Genomic DNA, 16,428 nt, shown 5'->3' with positions numbered 1-16,428 from the left:
TGTTCATAAGCAACGTGAAGTCAGAAGGCAAGCTTGGACTTGCTCTCGCTGATTAGTTATTCGATCAACAATATATGATTAGTGATCCTTCTCGTTCACCAATGAAGGCGGTATTTTGGAAATATGACTACAGCAAACAAAGCACGGGGTTCAATGCTTAAATGGCACTTATAGCCTTCTTTTCGAGCTATCGTTAGGATAGGAACATAATAAAGGCTGTGGATCTTCCTTCTCCAATGTCCTTGCTAAGGCTGTTACGCTTTTACAGTTGTATGTGCACTGCGATCCCACGAACCTTGGTGATTGAAGCAACCAGTTGGACTCGTTTGCAAAGGGGATACAAACATTCAAACTACTCAATTCGTTTCGCCGAGTATTTGCCTTGGAAAGGGCGTCAGACACGTGATGCCCAAACGCTTGATCAGTAATCGGATCTGACGATGGCTTAACTGGTGGTGGCTGTAATCTTTAGCTTACCAATCTTCGGAGACTAACTCACGGTAACTCTCGAGAAAGTTGGAATATGCCATCGGCTCCATATGCGCTTAATAGGCGGGAGTAGTAGTAGGTGTGGTAAACTTCGTCGGCTAGGGTACATGTAGTCATTCTGAGCCGAGGGAGCTCGGTGAATTAGGGCAAAGCGCAGGAAGATTCACCATTAGTGTCGTCAGGGAGCTTTGTCATCTGTTGTGTGTCTGTTCGCAATAGGTCCAGCATCAACGCGCTTTCAAATTTGGCAAAACTACTCTCCCAGCAAACTACTCTAGGAACCTAATCGACGCAGACTTCATGTTGAAACCAGGCAACCACCTTTGGCTCAAGATCTCTTGAAGCACTCGATAATGCCATGCGGATTGCCCGGAGATGACCAGAACTCGACTCTTCCCAGCCCGGCCTTGGCGAGAACATCTTTCCACACCTGTCTCGGCCGTTCCTTACCGCCGGCGCTCAGCATCAAAAGATCAATGGCTGCCGTATGAGCCGAGGGCGGGTTTGGTGTAATTTGCTCCGCGATCAACAGCCGACTATCCTCCGCCATGGAGCTGGCGATGCAAGCCAGGATCTCAACTACCAAGTCATCACTGTAATTATGAAGACAATAACGGATGTAGTACACAAGTGTGCCTGTTTCATGTCAGTCATCGTTCTGGAAAAGATAGAGATACTACTGGCGAACCTTTGACTGGCTGCTCCTTATGAAAATCAATGGCCATCAACTTCATTCCCAGTGAAGCAACAGAATCCTGAGATTCAGCGACCTCGCTAATGACTGTGTCAAGATCTTGAAGAACACAGCGATTCAATGGTATGCCATAACTGTCGCAGATGACTTTCGTGGCATGGCCGCTTCCGCCCCCAACATCGACGAAAAGGGGCCTGTCTGCTGGCCCTGAGTGTGCGGCATCTGAGATCCAGGAGAAGTCATAGACGCCGCAGACCGGAAGAAGCATTCCCATTGCCTTCATTGAACGAAGGAAAATCCTCTTGTCGTCAGGATTCTGGAGAGACACCTCCCAAACGTTCTTCTCTGGCTGGCCATACGCAAAGGTGTACGGAACGTGTGTTCGGGCTCGTGGTTCTTGTAGCCCGTAGGCATGAAAGTACTTCTCGAAATGGGCGTATGAGACCATGCCATGTACGAAGCTTACAGGTCAGTTACTTGTTAGGAGATTTGTACATTGCCATCATGAAGTACTTACACGATCCTGGTGAGATCCCCGTCTGGGTTGTCATTGATGAACATCTTGGACTTTTCAGTATGGGCCACAGCATCCTCACCGACTTGCTTCAGGATGCCTGTGGAGTTCAACATCCACGCGAGGCGAACTAGGACGGCAAAGTCAACAATGAATCCTCTATCTCGAGAGTGAGGAAGTTTGGTGGTAATCTTACCCAGCAGCTGCAGCTCACACCCAACACTACTAGCCAACTCCTTGTATGAGATTGAACCTTCTATTGGAATCTTTTGGAAGACTCCCCAGGCATTGAAGAGCTGTTTTGCCGTCATTTCGCTGACCTTGATGCAATCATTCATAGCCCTCTCCCGTGGAGTGTCTTCGAGCTTGTCGATGATGGCTTGTGCTCTTTGGATGATACTAGACTTGAAGTTGCGGTCGTTCTTGGGATTCAAGACGTTGGCTGTATCACACGCATCCACTTCATTGAGTAGATCCACCGCGAGCTTTCTTAGCTCCAAAGAGGCTTCGGCCGCGATTTCTCCCATATTCATGAAGCAGTCTGACGGTCGGTTAGAGACCTCGTGTTACTGCTTTTCGAGGATGATGAGTTGAAAGTTACACAAGCAACAAGTTGCGTACTCGGGATCTGCCATTCTTGTATTGGGGGAGAGTCGACAGCTCGGTGTTGGTGGAATTGAAAAGCAAACACCACGACCCAACTCGTCTTTCGTTGGAACAGGGATGTCGATCAGGCGCGACAAACAAATGATAGCAAACTGCATAACATCGCTGCAGACAACGCCAACCTGGGAGGGGTGGTCACTGGCAACCTGGTAACCGTTGCTTGTATTCTTCAAGGGGAAGGCGGGCACAATGTGGGCTCGCTGGGGACGAGACTCCATGTAAAATAACTCCCTTTGGAGGCGATGATGATACGGCCAAGTACTCAACTGGCGTTTGCAGAGTAGGACAATCCAGTTGAAGGGCGTATCTGCTCTCTCGTCTTCTATAAGCCCTCCAACACGATTGTCCTACTCTGCAACCGCCAATTCGAATCATCAATGTACGCCACCAAGAATCGCGAAGTCATTGACATCTCTCCCAGTACATGGGTAGTGCATTCTGGTGGGCGCGGAAGCGACTCGCAAGCATTCATTAGCAGGGGAGTAAGGCTGTTAATATCCCCAAGCTTCAATGTCAACGAAGGTCTTTGGAGGCAAACATACATGGATCTTTCTTCGGCAGTCAAGACCTACACCAGCATGAACCGGACTCGCCGCTCAATAACCAATGATCTCCTCGCGCGGGTACTTCGACCTCGCTAAGCGTTGACATCTTCCGCAGCGAGACTCATCGGATGCCGGCATCGATCCGAGGTCCCGGAGCGCCAGAGACCTGGTGATATGACCAGCCATCAAAGAAAACCACTATCAAATGAGAGCAGAGAATGAGACAGAAGGCTGCTGGAAAGCAAACATTGGCATCCTGAGTAATCATACTACTAACAAGTAAAAAGCTCACGGCTCAGCTAGCACACCAGATTTGATCAACGACTGCAAAAACACCTTAATCGCCTCAACGGCAACCGCCGCAAGATTTCCAGCCCCCTCATACGACGGATCAAACGAAGCCACCGTAAGAGACACCGGCCCCGTCGTCTCCGAAATCCCCTCAAAGCACCCAACAATGTCCTCCCTCAACAACCCCCCCGGCGCAGCAAACCGGTTCGCGTGCCCGATGGACGTATCCAAAGAATCAACATCAAAGTGAACCATCGTAGCACCAAGCTTCTTCCGCCGCAGCACCGCCCCAAGCTCGGCACCGAAATCAACCTTCTTCTCGGTGCTGCCCCAGACGACATCGAACCCTGCCTCTTCCACCCTGGCCCGCTCCAAGTCATTCACGTCCCTCATACCAACATGCACCAGCCTCTCCAAATCCATCGGCTCGTGTCCCGGGACCGTCCGCAATAGACCCTTCCAGCACTGCCCCGCGAGCATGGCAATCGGCATCGAATCAAAGTACCCGCTCATAACGGTATCAGGCGTATTGAAATCATCGTGCGCGTCAAACCACACACACCCCAGCCCCCCATCCCCAGCCGCTCGCGACGCGTGAAGCCCCGCAGCGACGCCAACCGCAGAACTACAGTTCCCGGCGAGGATGATTGGGAACGAGCCCCTGAGGCGTTCTTGCGCTACTAGATTCGCGGTTCGTCTGATGACCTCGAAGCTGCGTCCGATTTCGCCTTCGTGGTCGTCGACCGGCTCGACTTGGACTTCGTGGACGGGGAGACCGAGAGAGCGGAGTGTGGAGTCGAGACCGGAGGTTTTGAGGAATGCTGGGCCGGCGCCGGGGCCTTTGTTGAGAAAGCCGACGTGGTAGGGGGAGAGGATGAGGGAGAGGGATTTGAGAGGGAGTTTGGACATTGTGAATGACCTTTGAGTACTACTAGAAACGAAGAAGAGTAATTCAACTGATGATTACATTGAAAGATGAACGTGGGCGTACAAGAAGTCGTTTACGGAGTACTCCGTTCATTCCGTTAATGATGTGGAGATCGAAACTCAATGTGTCAATGTGTCAACCATAGGGCGCGATGACGCGCCCGTCAGATTGCTGGCCAGGAGCGGGAAACTTATTGGTTAATCCTAGGTTATAGGAGGAAACAGATGTCCGACTTCACGATTGGCCGAGTCGAGTAGTGAATAAGACTGTAGCTCGAGGCTCATTGTAACAAACATTACTAAGTAGATTGCATTTCTTGGATATCTTGCAACAATCAGCTCGCTAAAAACAAAGGAAACCTCCGAGGTATACTACTCTAGCCTCTCAAGGCGCTAGAAACAACACTTTTCGTACACTCGCATGCCCAATCAATGGTGTCCAGAAGACTTGGACCCAGCAACACTCACAGGACTCACAAGGCTGATCCTGCTCAGTACACTCCCCGCCTTTCTCCGGATTCTGCTCTCTCGGACCGGAGTCGGGGCAGTAGACGCACTCAAAGGACTAACCACGTCGCCGTCCTCATTCTCATTCTCCGCCACGTCGCGGTTCTCATCACCCTCCTCGTCCGTTCGACTGCTACCAGTCGTCATGCTCTCCATGCTGCTCCCGTCATGCTGAACCGCAAGACTCAGCCTCGGCCTCCTCGGACCCTCCAGCTCAACAGGCGACGCTGGCCTCCTCGTGCGAGTGCTGCCCACACCGCTGACCGCACCCTCTGCAATAGAGTCCATAGGTGGCAGTGGCTGCGCGGTCGGGCCCCGATAGGCGTCCACCGAGCTAGACGAGCTGGCACTCGTGCTGCTGAGACCGCTCTGGTGAGACGCTTTTTCACGAATCACCGTTGTGCTAAGTCGCTTCAGCCCGCGACTCCAAGCCGGGTGTGACTTTGGCGAGAGGACATCGGCAATGGTCCTTCTCTTGGCGTCGCGCATCTTGCGGGCCACAAGCTCGAATTGCTCCGCCATTGTCGGGTGCGCCATGATTTCCTCCATCGAGATTGACAAGTTGTGAGTCCCGGGAACACCCAATTTGGGCAGTTCCTGAGTGAGAGACTCGGCGAGTTGGGATGCGGGCATCATGCTACCCCAAAGATCGTAGAATGCCGCGTTGGGAAGTTGTGTTTCGGGAACACCAAGTGATCTGGGATCCAGCACCTTTGTCCAAATTTTGGAGATGCTGAGCTGCACGGCTTTGCGGTGGTCTTCAGACATGCTGGAGCCTGCATTGGTCGGCTTCGTCTCCATGTCCAGCTGAGGCAAGGGAATTTGGGGCGGAACGGCACAGTAGTCGACCGATGAGGGGATGAGCGGGTGAAGCATAGAAACCGAGGTGAGAAGCTCGATGCTGGAGCAGAGTGATTTTAGCGTCTCATTGGCAAACAAACTCGGGATGCGGTTCTCGCAGAAGGTGATGGAGATATCGCCGCTGCTTGCATCTTCCTGCGTGGAAATGACGTGCAGATCGTAAACGTCCCTGCTGATGGGTTCCTGAACGCTGAACTTGCACTTGATGGTTCCGAGGTTGAAGACTGCGGCCTCTTTGGCGGCATCCTGATGGCGGTGCTCGACGACTGTGCTGAAGCGCGTCCAGTACGGGAGCTTGGTGCACTTCTCGACGATCTCAAGCCAGCCCATGTTCTCGAACGGGATGCTCATAACACGCTGGCCGTGAACATACTTGAGGAGCTCGAGGGGGCTGCTCAGAGTCTCTGCAAATCGGACGCGGACTGGAATGGCGTTTGATACTGGGCCAAGGGTGCCAGAAACATCGGACCCATCCGACAGTCTAAGGTGTCTTCCCTCGACGATCTCACCAAAGAGAACGTCGCCTGAGCCGGAAAGGTTGGCTAGGACCATGGCCCAAGCTGACTTGACAACAGTGTCAAATGAGATACCCAAGTTGGCCAAGGACATGACCGAGACCTTCTGAGTGATCGTCTTAACGTTCGTGCTCATGGGCGGCGGTCTGCTGTGGGCGACGACCTGAGTCATCTTGGCGCCATCCAGCATGGAAGACCAGTGATCTTGTGCACCAGTAGCATGGGCCAATTGAGCAGAGCGCACAAAGTCAAAGTAGGTAGCCCTTCGCGGCGGACAGGATGGCGCAATGTAAATGCTCTTTAAGTGCTGCAGCAAAAGCGAGATGGAAGCGTCGTCGTACTGCGCTCCAGAAAGTCGCAAGACAAGGTTGGACTGCTTTCCAGCATCGACAAAGAAGAACTTGGTCATGGGAACTTCCAAGTTGAATGAGCCAGTCTGATCCCTTTTGATCAACTTCTCCGTCATCGCCGATACCCGCCATGTCGGGACTTCGATCCTCTTGAATTCTGGGACGAAAGACTTGAAGGCAACTTGGTAGACCCGCCTCTCGTGGGAGACAAATGCGGTCCGGAGAATTGGGTGAATCTTGGCGAGACAAATGCAGACGGCCTCGAGCTTCTTAGTCTGAACTGCACCGGTGAAGCTGAAGGTGAAGTAAGTGAGGCTTGAGCTTCCTTTGAGTAGGCCGGTCTCGAGAAACTTGAGTTGAGTAGCAGAGGCTTCTGCGACATCGTTGATGGCGTCTCGTTCGACGTTTAGCTTTGGAGCAATCACATCGTTGATGAATTGCTCCTCGAAAAGGATCTCTGAGGAGGATCCCAGGGACGGGGCAGCGTTGCGTTCCGGTTCCGCAGTCTCGAGAGCGTAGTCTGAGCTCAGTGTTACACCTTGGCAAAGCTCTGTGAGGGTAGCGCCACGCAAGACATCCGGCAGAGCAATGATGAGTCCCTGTTTGCGGCATGCGACAACAAGTTGGCCTGCGAGGAAGCTTTGGCCGCCCAGCATGGGAAAGCTCTGATTGCCTCGAATGCCTGAAGCCTCTACTCCCAGGAGAGTCGCCCAGATTGATCTCATACGCTCCTCAACCTGGGTCAGCGGAAGGGGTTTGATGCCGACCGCGCGGACTTCATCGGGCGATGCGACTGAGGAGAGAGCCTGTAGCTGTTCTTGCGACAGCCAACCGACCATCTTCTGGAGCTTGCGACGGTTGACCTTCAATGACGGTGTGACGGGAAGGTGCCTGACGGGTACAAAAATGGTTGGCATCATGTGTGAGGGCAGACTGGTTCCCAATGAGGACTCAATGAGCTTCTTCGCAATATAGGTGCGCTCCTTGGTGGTGATTGTGATCCTCGTAAGATCTTCCGACCCCTCAAATAACTTCTCTCCAAGCTCGACAAAAGCGGCAAGGGACGGTTGCGCGTCGCGGCTGATGATGGATTCAACAGCGAGATCCACACCTTGGCCTAGACATCGGCGGAGCTTCTGCTCGACTTCAGCAACCGGAATGACTTGACCGTTGATCTCAACGTCGTCACGCCCGCTGGAGACGAAGTCAAGCAGCCCGTCCTCCATGTATCGGACGCGATGGCCCGTCTTGAAGTAGCGTGTCCGAGGTTTGCCATCCTCGAGCGATACATCGGAGTCCTGGGGAAGATGCGCCAAGGGCTGGCCGGGCACAAATCGATGCGCCAATGTGGGACTCTCGATGATGAGTTCGCCAATGGCACCGATGGGCATCAGCCTACGGTGGTCTTCAGGGTTGACAATCCAGAACCTCCCGAGGAATGGAGGCGCGACTCGGGTGAGATCAGCAGCTTTCTTGACTTCCAAGACGGAAACACCAAGAGGACAGATATCAGGAGCACCGTAGGCGAGCAGAACTTTCGTCTTAGCCACCCAGGGCGCGCAGGTATCTTCGTCCAGACGTCGCGTTCTGAAGCAGATGGTCCTCAGGCTGGGGATCGCAGCGGGTGAAATCTTCCGTGCCAGGACTGGTGTCATGTAAGACCAGTTGACTTCCATCCTTCGAGCAGCGCCGACGATGTCGCTGGTTCTCTCAACGGAAGAAGGGATACACACGCAACCGCCATGCACCAACGTCGACAGTAGCTCGATCAAGGCGGTATCGACATTGAAAGACGATAGCTGCATTGTACGACTCTCCTGGTTAAGATTGAGAGCGCGACCTTGTGTGACGAATGCCGAAGAAAGGGCTGCATGATGGAAGATGATTCCCTTTGCCTCCCTGCCCCGGGATGAGCCTGGCGAAAGAAGAATGCATGCGGCATCGTTGGGCGCGGCCATGGGCAAAGGCGCCTCCAGAGAGAAGTCAACTTCAAAAAGCGTGTCATCCACAACTACGACTCCATCGACAATGGCCTCCAGGTTCTTCCAGAGCATGTCCGTTGCGATGACGACCTTGGGCGAAAGCTGGCGGACGAACGTTTCAACATTGGCTCGATCCTCGGCGTCGATGGGAACAAAGCAGCCACCAGCCTTCAACACGGCCAGGATGCTGATGACCGCCCACTTGTTCTTGTCGAGAATGACGGGAACAGAAACGCCGGGGCGAACACCCCATTGAGTAAGATACGTGGCTAGGCGGGAAACAAGGCGGCCGACCTGTCTATACGAGAGCTCGCCATCCCAGGCGCAGATAGCCTGAGCATCTGGCCGAAGTCGTGCTTGTTGAGAAATCAGGGCGTGGACACAGCCAGGCAAAGGCTCGGTCGTATTCTCGGCTCCCCAATCCCGGATCAATAACTGAGCATAGTCTCTATCGGTGAAGAGGTCTATGCTACTGAGCGCGCCTTCCGGGCTTCCGAGTATGGCGATAACAGCACGCCCAAAGGTATTCGTAAGGTTCTGAGCTTGGGAGGGGGTCATGAGCCTGTGGGAAACACCCGTGACAAGCTGTCCGTTGACTAGGGTCAATGAAAATGTGACGTCGAAGTCGGGGGTGTTGAAAGCCTGAATGCATGAGAGCCTCATGGGGGGACGCGTAGAGCTGAACCGGCTCTTTAGCTCGTGAGGCTCTTCTTGGTAGGACAGACACGTGTTGAAGAGCTTGTCGCCCTTGAGACCCAACGCGTGCTGAATTTCCGACATTGGTACGTTCTGATGCCGGCTGCAAGTAGCAGAATCATCTTCGACGGATTTGAGGACTGTTGCGACGGACTTGTGGTTTTCGAGCCCGACTGTACAGGCTGTGGTGTTTTCGAAGGCGCCGACCGAAAGAATTAAGCCCTCGGGGGCGTTTCCTGTATCTCGGCCTGATGAGCGGTAGCCAAAGCACACTTGACTAGAGCCGGTGAAGGCGCGTAGAACAAGCCCCCAGGCCATGCGCATCACAGTCGATCGACTGATGCCTTGCGATCGACAAAACTCATCGATCTGAGTCACAGGCAATTCAATGTGAAAATTTGTGTGTTGCATGGTGTTGTTGTTTACTGTCATCAGGCGTGGGAATAAGCATGGTCGTGTCTCTTGAAGGCGGCCGATCCAGAAGTTGAGGCTGTTCTCTTGCCGAGCAGATGAGATGTATTGAACACAAGCAGCATGCGATGGGTCAAGCATCTTCATGGACAGCTTGCTTGAGTTGTACATTCTCTTCAAATCCCAAACAATGTTTTGCAGACTCAAGGCCTTGGGAAGTGTCAGCGGATGTTTCAATCAAGCGGGTTCGTAACTCACATCACATAGGGCGTGGCTAACGTCAAGCCTCAGAAATGTGCTCGCGTGCGACTTGCACACTGACACTCGGTGGCGCGGGTTAGACGGCGTCGGACTCATCGGTGGCAAGGCATTGAGAACAGCCACAGGGTCTGTTCCTGCTTCGGCGTCGACAAAAAGCATATCTGGTGAGCACTTCCGCAGAATGACCTGGTCAAATAAACCATTCTCGGAAATGCTGTCGATGAAGACAGTCCTCAGAGCAGGGTACTTGGCTACGATCTGCTGCCAAATGGTGCAAATTTGAGCTTGGTCGGCCAAGACTCCGTTCGGCGATGATAACTCGTAGATGGCGTTGTTGTGGCAGGTCTCCAAATCTTGGGTTTGGCTGATGAGGATCTCCTGCTGCAGCGCTGTGACGGGTAAGACGTCCTCGATATCCCGAGCACTAGATAAGCCGAGTGCAACCAATCGGTCGGTATTGAGTTTCGCCAGGCCCTCGTACGTCGTGTCGAGCATTGGAACATCGGACAGAGTGAGTTCTTGGCCACGGTATCGCAACCTGCCGATGGCTTCGTATAGCAGGTGCTCATACATTTGAATCCAGTCAGCAATCTTATCTTGGTGGTTCGAATTCTTGTTGTAGACGATCTGAACGGAAGCCGAGCCTTGGTCGACCATGGCGGAGACCTCGAATAGAGCAATCCTGGACACGCTCGAGCCAATGTCGGCGGCATCCGTTGACCACAGCCTTCCAGGAATGGTGAGTTGCTCAAGAACGCCCTTCTCCCGCTCGAGTTGTTGAACCGACCCCGCATACGTGAACATGATTTCGAAAGGCCAACCTTCGGTGCTTCGAGTCGCGGCCTCGGGGCCGAAATACCGAGATGCAAAGTAGTTCCACCCGCGACGAGGTATTGATCGTCTCGTATCCTTCATTTTGCGCAAGATGTGAAGGAAGTCGTCGGCCATGTCGACTGGCATAGACACAGGGCACAGTGACGTGAACCAACCGACGGTCTCTGTGATGTCAATGTCTTGACTCCAAGGTTCTCTGCCGTGCTCTTGATTCCACACTACGGGTGCTCTACGATCGTGAAATGTCTGGCTGAATGAGAGGAGGAGTGCTGCCATGTAGATATCTGACATGTCAGTCTTGAAGACCTGGTTGCATGCTGTGTGAAGAATTGCTGTTAGTTCTGGAGTGAGAGTGAAGCTGGCGACTGAGATTTCGGCGTAGGTGTTGTGTGAGTCCTCGAGACCCCAGTATCCGTACTGGCCGCTGGGCAAGTCGTAAGGCATCACTAGCTGATCTGGATTGCTGCTGATGTATTCTTCTTGAAGCTCATTCCACCTTTGAAACGGCATGGAACGCTCAGAGAATAGTGTGCCCTCTCGTAGTAACTCGTCAAGATCATGAATGATGATGCGCCACGACATCATATCCACGACCAGATGATGAGCGAGCAGGTAAACAAGCTGCTGGCCGTCATGAGTGCGGAAGTGGTCGACTGAGAAGACCGGCCCGGTCTCGATGTTGATGCTCGACTGTGACTGTGCGATAATGCCCATGACCTCCTCCGTCGTGCTCACCGAGTGATAGCGGAACCCATAAGACCCGTCGACTTTTGGAATGATCCGTTGTGTCCAGCCATCTACGCCAGGCCGGAAACGAGCGCGCAGCATGGAGTGATGGCCAACTACAGTCGCAATGGCGGCGTGAATATCTTCCAACGTCGAGTTGTTTTTGACGCGAAGCAATATGCTCTGGTTGAACCGGTAGCCTCCGTCTGAATCCATTCGTTGCTCGATGCGACCGCCAATGCCGGTATCGAAATAAAGCTGTTGCATTGGCGATAGCTTGAAGCCTTCGGTTGATTCCTCGTTCCATGCGTCGGTGCGGTGATTTTTCCGGTATGCGAGTGATGCTAACTGCCCCAAAGTAGGGCATTGGTGAACGTCCTCGGGCCTCACCGTGATGGACTCAGTCCGACATGCCGCAACGAGCATCATGGCGGAAATGTCATCGCCGCCGAGTTGACCGAATGAGAAGTTCATGCCGACTTGCCGTTGTGGTATGCGGAGAACATCGGCGACCTTCTTCTGCATAACTCGTTCCATCTCGGTCAAGGGCTCCTGGAAGAGCTCGTGAGACTCGAGACTGGATATCTGGTGATACATGTCCTCGTTGATGTTCTGAATCCATGTTTGAAGCCGTCTCCGGTCGACGGAGCCCTCCCCGTTTGAAGGCATTTGATCAAGCACGATCCATGAGTTTGGCACAGAATGAGATCCTTCCGAGGTTTCGAGAGCCAGTCGGACAGCTGCGACCTGGCTTCCGGCAAAGTGCATCTGTGATTGGGGAATGAGTCGGATGCTGGACAGGCTGGTTTGTGATATCCGGCCCGACGCCAACGTCAAGAAGGCCACGAGTTTACCCTCTAGGAAACCAGCCTTTGGCCTGATGACGGCTGCACTCCTAATCTGGGGCGTAGACTGGATGAATTGTTCGATTTCGGAATGTGGTGATTTTATTGGTGCCGCATCGGAGCTGTTGCTGGAATCGCACGAGGAAGTTGAGCAGGCGCTGTTTCGTCTGGGACTTGAGCTGAAGACATCGGAGGGAGAGGTGCTGCTCTCTCCTTCGGAGTCCTTGTCCTTGGACACAGGCGCGGTCTGAACGAAGGGGGTGATGCAGGTCTGAAGCTCCGCCAAGGTTTGACAGCGTAGAATGTCGCTCGTCCTCAGACCAAGTCCGAGGCTCATGCACCTTTTCCTGAGGGCGACAGCTGTGGGCCTGTCGCCGCCCAAGTCTGAGAAGGAGTCGAATAATTCTATGCTATTCCTCGGCAAACTGAGCACGGTGGCAGTTGCTGAGAGAAGTCTATCTTCGACAGACTGTGTGTGGAATGACGACATTGTTGTGTCGATTTTGGGGAGTTGTTTTGGGCTGACTGAGTCTGCCATATTGGACGTGTGTGTATGTAAGTGCTCGCTCGCTCGGTCTGGTCTGAAGAAGAAGGGGTAGAGCTGGGTGGATAGCTTGGGAGGGGTATCTCAAAGATGCATGAACACAAATAAAGGAGACGACCGAGCAGAGGTGACCAAGTAACACGGATCAAAGGTTGGTCTCTGACGAGGGTCAAAGATGCTCAAAGGTGATGTCGTTGGTCGGACGAGATGAGCTTGCAGTCTCGAGCTTGGGGGGCGCCGATTCTGGGGGCGTGTTTGTTGGAGCCCGTCTTTGAAGATGGCAACGTGATGAAAGGGCCAACGGGCGAAGGAATGTTACACACACACAAAGGCCGAGAGGAAAGATGATTCAAGGGCCGGAGCAAGAAGAGATCACAAAAGAAGAAAAAGAGACGGGGAGGTGGGAGATATGGAGGGTGAAATAATGCAACAGAGACAGCATTCTGGCAGCTCTATTCATCCTTCAGATCCTTCCTGCTCACTACAGGAAGAGAGAGAGACAGTAAGACCAGCGGGCCGGGGGAAGCTTTGGTTTGCAAACAGAGCAAAAGTCGGCAACGTAGGTACCGGGTACCGTACGGGCGAGGCAGGGCAAGTCGTGAGTGAGATGCCGGTTCCTGGGTCACTGCCAGGCTAGGTATTACCATCATGTACACCGTAGACGGTAGGTCGAGCTTCCCTGGCCCCGGCCCTTTCTGACGTGCCGGGGTCTAGCTTGGAGAGCCAAAGAAAGGTGGGGGAGCGAGAGGCGGTGGTGGGTAGACACGCAGACAGACTGAGCGAGTGACTGAGCGACTAACGGGACGAAAGACAGGATGGATGGGAGAGGAAAGCGAGCTGTGAATGGTGTGTGCGAGTGCGACCACGTCCAGTCAGTTGGGTGCGTACGAAAAAGGTGCTGAGGTCAGGTATGCCGCGCCACGCCATGGCATGCCTTGTCACGGCCTGCCGCGGGCTGGATCTGCATACCCGCGTCTTGCTGGAGGTGGAACGCAACGTAGGGGCCGGGGGTGACCAGGCATCCGCGAAGAGAGATCCATGTTCTTTAGTCCTGGGCCTCACAAGTAGGTACGGATACTTCGTACGCAGTAGATGTTGGTGATGCGCAAAGATGCTACTCTGTACCGGTGTGCCGTATGGACTCATTGGGAGTAGAGTGATTCGGCAGTGACCACGTATGTACTATGTACTGGACAGATGGGTTGAGGATAGGACGAAAGACGTTTGCTCCGCCTCGTCAGTATCTTGTTTGGTCATTGTCCTCGAAAAGCGTTGCGTTGCGTTGCGTTGCCATGTAAATGGCTATGCAGCCTTAGAGAGAGAGAAAGACAGAGTGGTGTCCCGTCTCCGAGCCACACGGGGAGGAACGCAGCCGTTGTCTGCAATCAAACAGGTGGTGGGAAACGCGGCATGGAGAGTCTAATCAGCAGGGTTGGGGCATGCCCATTTTGGATCTGGGCTGAGCCGAGCGAGACGAGAGGAGGTGTGCTGGTGCCAGTGGTGCACGGTGTGGTCCCAAACAGTCGACAGACATCTCTGGCAACGATTGCTTGGTAACAGTGGAGTAGTTTGTAGCTTGCCGCGATGGTGCGGACATTGAAGCTCGGCTTGCGTTTGCGTTGTCTGGCGACTGTATCCGTCCAGACACTGGCGATCTTGTTGGAGATGAAGAATTGGAACGGAGAGGAGGACAGCCAGGAGGAGGAGGAGGAGGAGGAGGAGGAGGAGGAAGAAACGAAACAACGTGGGTACGTATCTTTGGGAAGAGTACGTATCATTTAATCGAGTACGTATCTCTCGCTTAGCCGCGGACTCAACCTATTTTAAGCCAATCAAAAGCTCAGGAAAGTACCTCAAGAGGGTCAGTGCTTGTTCAGCCACACTCATCAAGCTGCACTAGCCACAAACGGATAATCAGCGAGATTCGCGAGTTGCAAGGTGCCATTGGACATGAACAAAACATCCATCAACCCATCCATTATGCAGCCTGCAGCCTGCAGCGTGCTAAATCCAACAAGCGCCGGGACGCTCTCTCACATTGACGGAACTTGGGTGCGCTGCGGCTATGCTCGTGGTGCCTTGCGTTAGCCAAGGGGGCTGAGTCCCCCCCCCAGCTTACGGCGTCTGTTCAAGGTGACTTTGGCGATGCACCACGCACCACGCAGCTCGCAGGCTCTCTCCTCCTCTTCAGGAATAGAAACGGCCCAGCCTACTGATTGGACTTTGGCTGTTTCCCGTCCACATGCAAGACGGTAGACCGGCATCATGCTAGAAGACGCGGCCTCCAGCTGTGTCATCTCCGGTGAAGAACGCCGGTCTATCGCCGTCTTCCCCCTCGCCGAACGGGGGCTGGAACCGATGGACAGAAGCATCACCAAAGCTTGACTTGGACACTTGCTTCACTATCAGTCTTCTCCCTCTCATCTTCGGTGTCCCGAAAAGGTAACCTTCCTTCACAGCATCCTCACCAGCAATCACCTGCTTCCATTCTCACCTGTCCGAAACTCAAATCCCCAACTCACTTTCTCACCTTCTACTCAGCTCACCCGCCCGTTGAAACTCAAACCTCGCGTCCCCCTCCGTCTTACACATGCTAGAAGGCTGAAGTGAAGGTCGCCATCCCCACGCAGTCAGACTGTCAACTTTTAAGGGTATTACTAAATGTGACCCTCCTCCTCCCCTCTTCTCTTCTCATTTGCGTCCTCGGCCCCGGCCCCGAAAGGCCCAGCATAATTCGCAGGATGGCAACCTTTGGGAACCAGGAACAGTTGACTCTCGTAATCAATTCCTCCACGATTTTACCTTTTGTCTCTCACTCTCAGCCTCTCTGTACCCCTCAGATAACCGCTTCCGCTCATGATCGGACGGAATCTCGTGTATCCGGCACGTCTTTGCGCAGTCAGCATCAGTGGCCAGAACTCCCTCAAATCAGGTCCAACCCTGTTGCTTACTGGCAATGTCAACGAGGCCTCTCATCTTCACCTTCATAATCCGCATCCACTTCCTGCGATGCTGTTCAATTCCCATGTTTCAACGCCTCCCATTTACCCCAGTTTTTCTCTTCTTGTCACTGCCACCTTTATGCCATTGAGACGTATGTGGCGTACGCGGCAGCAACCCTTCAGCCGCCTGAGGGCTGCTGTCAACGTCAACCACCAACACCAACACCAAACCCCAAAGGCACGATGTTACCGTTGCTCTGAGCTCTATCAAATGAGAGCAACAGAATGTCAGGTACAGTGTACAAATGGCCCCGCGAGAACAAAGCACCCTATACCGCCTCACAAACCCCCAACACTTGGTTTACCACAACTTCAAACAGGAACAGAACAGCAAGAACTTTCGTAGCGGCGGCAGCAAAAGTCGACAAAACATAATCTCCAACGAAACAAGCGTGCAAGCTCATCTGACCCATCTGACCCAAAAGTTTCATACACAGGTAGCCCTGAGACCGAGGCAAAAGGACGTAAAATAAAGAGACTACCAGCTGAGCAAGGCTTCCAAGCTTACCCACAAGCTCCAACACAGCGGCCTCTACCACCACACGGGCCCATTCCCTCATCAACCTACTAGCTTGACACTCCCGTCCGACATCGACTCTCGGGCTCTCGCCCTTTGCTCCATCTCCCGACGGCAGCAGGGGCTCCATGGCACATGGGTCCATCTGCCTTGTTCCTCCCATCTTGCGCAGAGACGAGGCACCTACCAACCCAGGTGACTAATAGTAAATATCATGAAGCGCCCCCAAAACAGGCTGATTGCGAAGAGAA

General features: G+C 53.5%; 3 protein-coding genes across 3 annotated transcripts; all 3 read right to left on the bottom strand.

Annotated features, from left to right (window-relative positions):
- Positions 1-817: 817 nt before the first annotated feature.
- On the bottom strand, positions 818-2,224 carry HER10_EVM0004667 (O-methyltransferase; the record flags this gene model as incomplete). The annotated part of the gene is made up of 4 exons (XM_035474303.1): positions 818-1,125; positions 1,178-1,644; positions 1,701-1,827; positions 1,894-2,224. 4 exons carry the CDS (start codon positions 2,222-2,224, stop codon positions 818-820), a joined length of 1,233 nt encoding a protein of 410 aa, XP_035333940.1.
- Positions 2,225-3,196: 972 nt separating this feature from the next.
- HER10_EVM0002723 (uncharacterized protein) lies at positions 3,197-4,108 on the bottom strand (the record flags this gene model as incomplete). Its single annotated transcript, XM_035472424.1, has 1 exon — positions 3,197-4,108. One exon carries the CDS (start codon positions 4,106-4,108, stop codon positions 3,197-3,199), a length of 912 nt encoding a protein of 303 aa, XP_035333808.1.
- A 447-nt stretch (positions 4,109-4,555) lies between these two features.
- Positions 4,556-13,079, bottom strand: HER10_EVM0005160 (AMP-binding enzyme; the record flags this gene model as incomplete). Its single annotated transcript, XM_035474784.1, has 2 exons — positions 9,707-13,079; positions 4,556-9,658 (listed from the first exon to the last, which is right to left on the bottom strand). The coding sequence occupies exons 1-2, from the start codon at positions 12,650-12,652 to the stop codon at positions 4,556-4,558; spliced, it is 8,049 nt and encodes a 2,682-aa protein (XP_035333967.1). The 5' UTR covers positions 12,653-13,079.
- Positions 13,080-16,428: the final 3,349 nt, after the last annotated feature.

The sequence above is a fragment of the Colletotrichum scovillei genome (genome assembly GCF_011075155.1).
Source record: "Colletotrichum scovillei strain TJNH1 chromosome Unknown Contig00005, whole genome shotgun sequence".
In the NCBI taxonomy this organism is placed as follows: domain Eukaryota; kingdom Fungi; phylum Ascomycota; class Sordariomycetes; order Glomerellales; family Glomerellaceae; genus Colletotrichum; species Colletotrichum scovillei.
The sequence above is the reverse complement of the archived record's forward strand: the minus strand, read 5'-3'. Positions and strand labels throughout refer to the sequence as shown.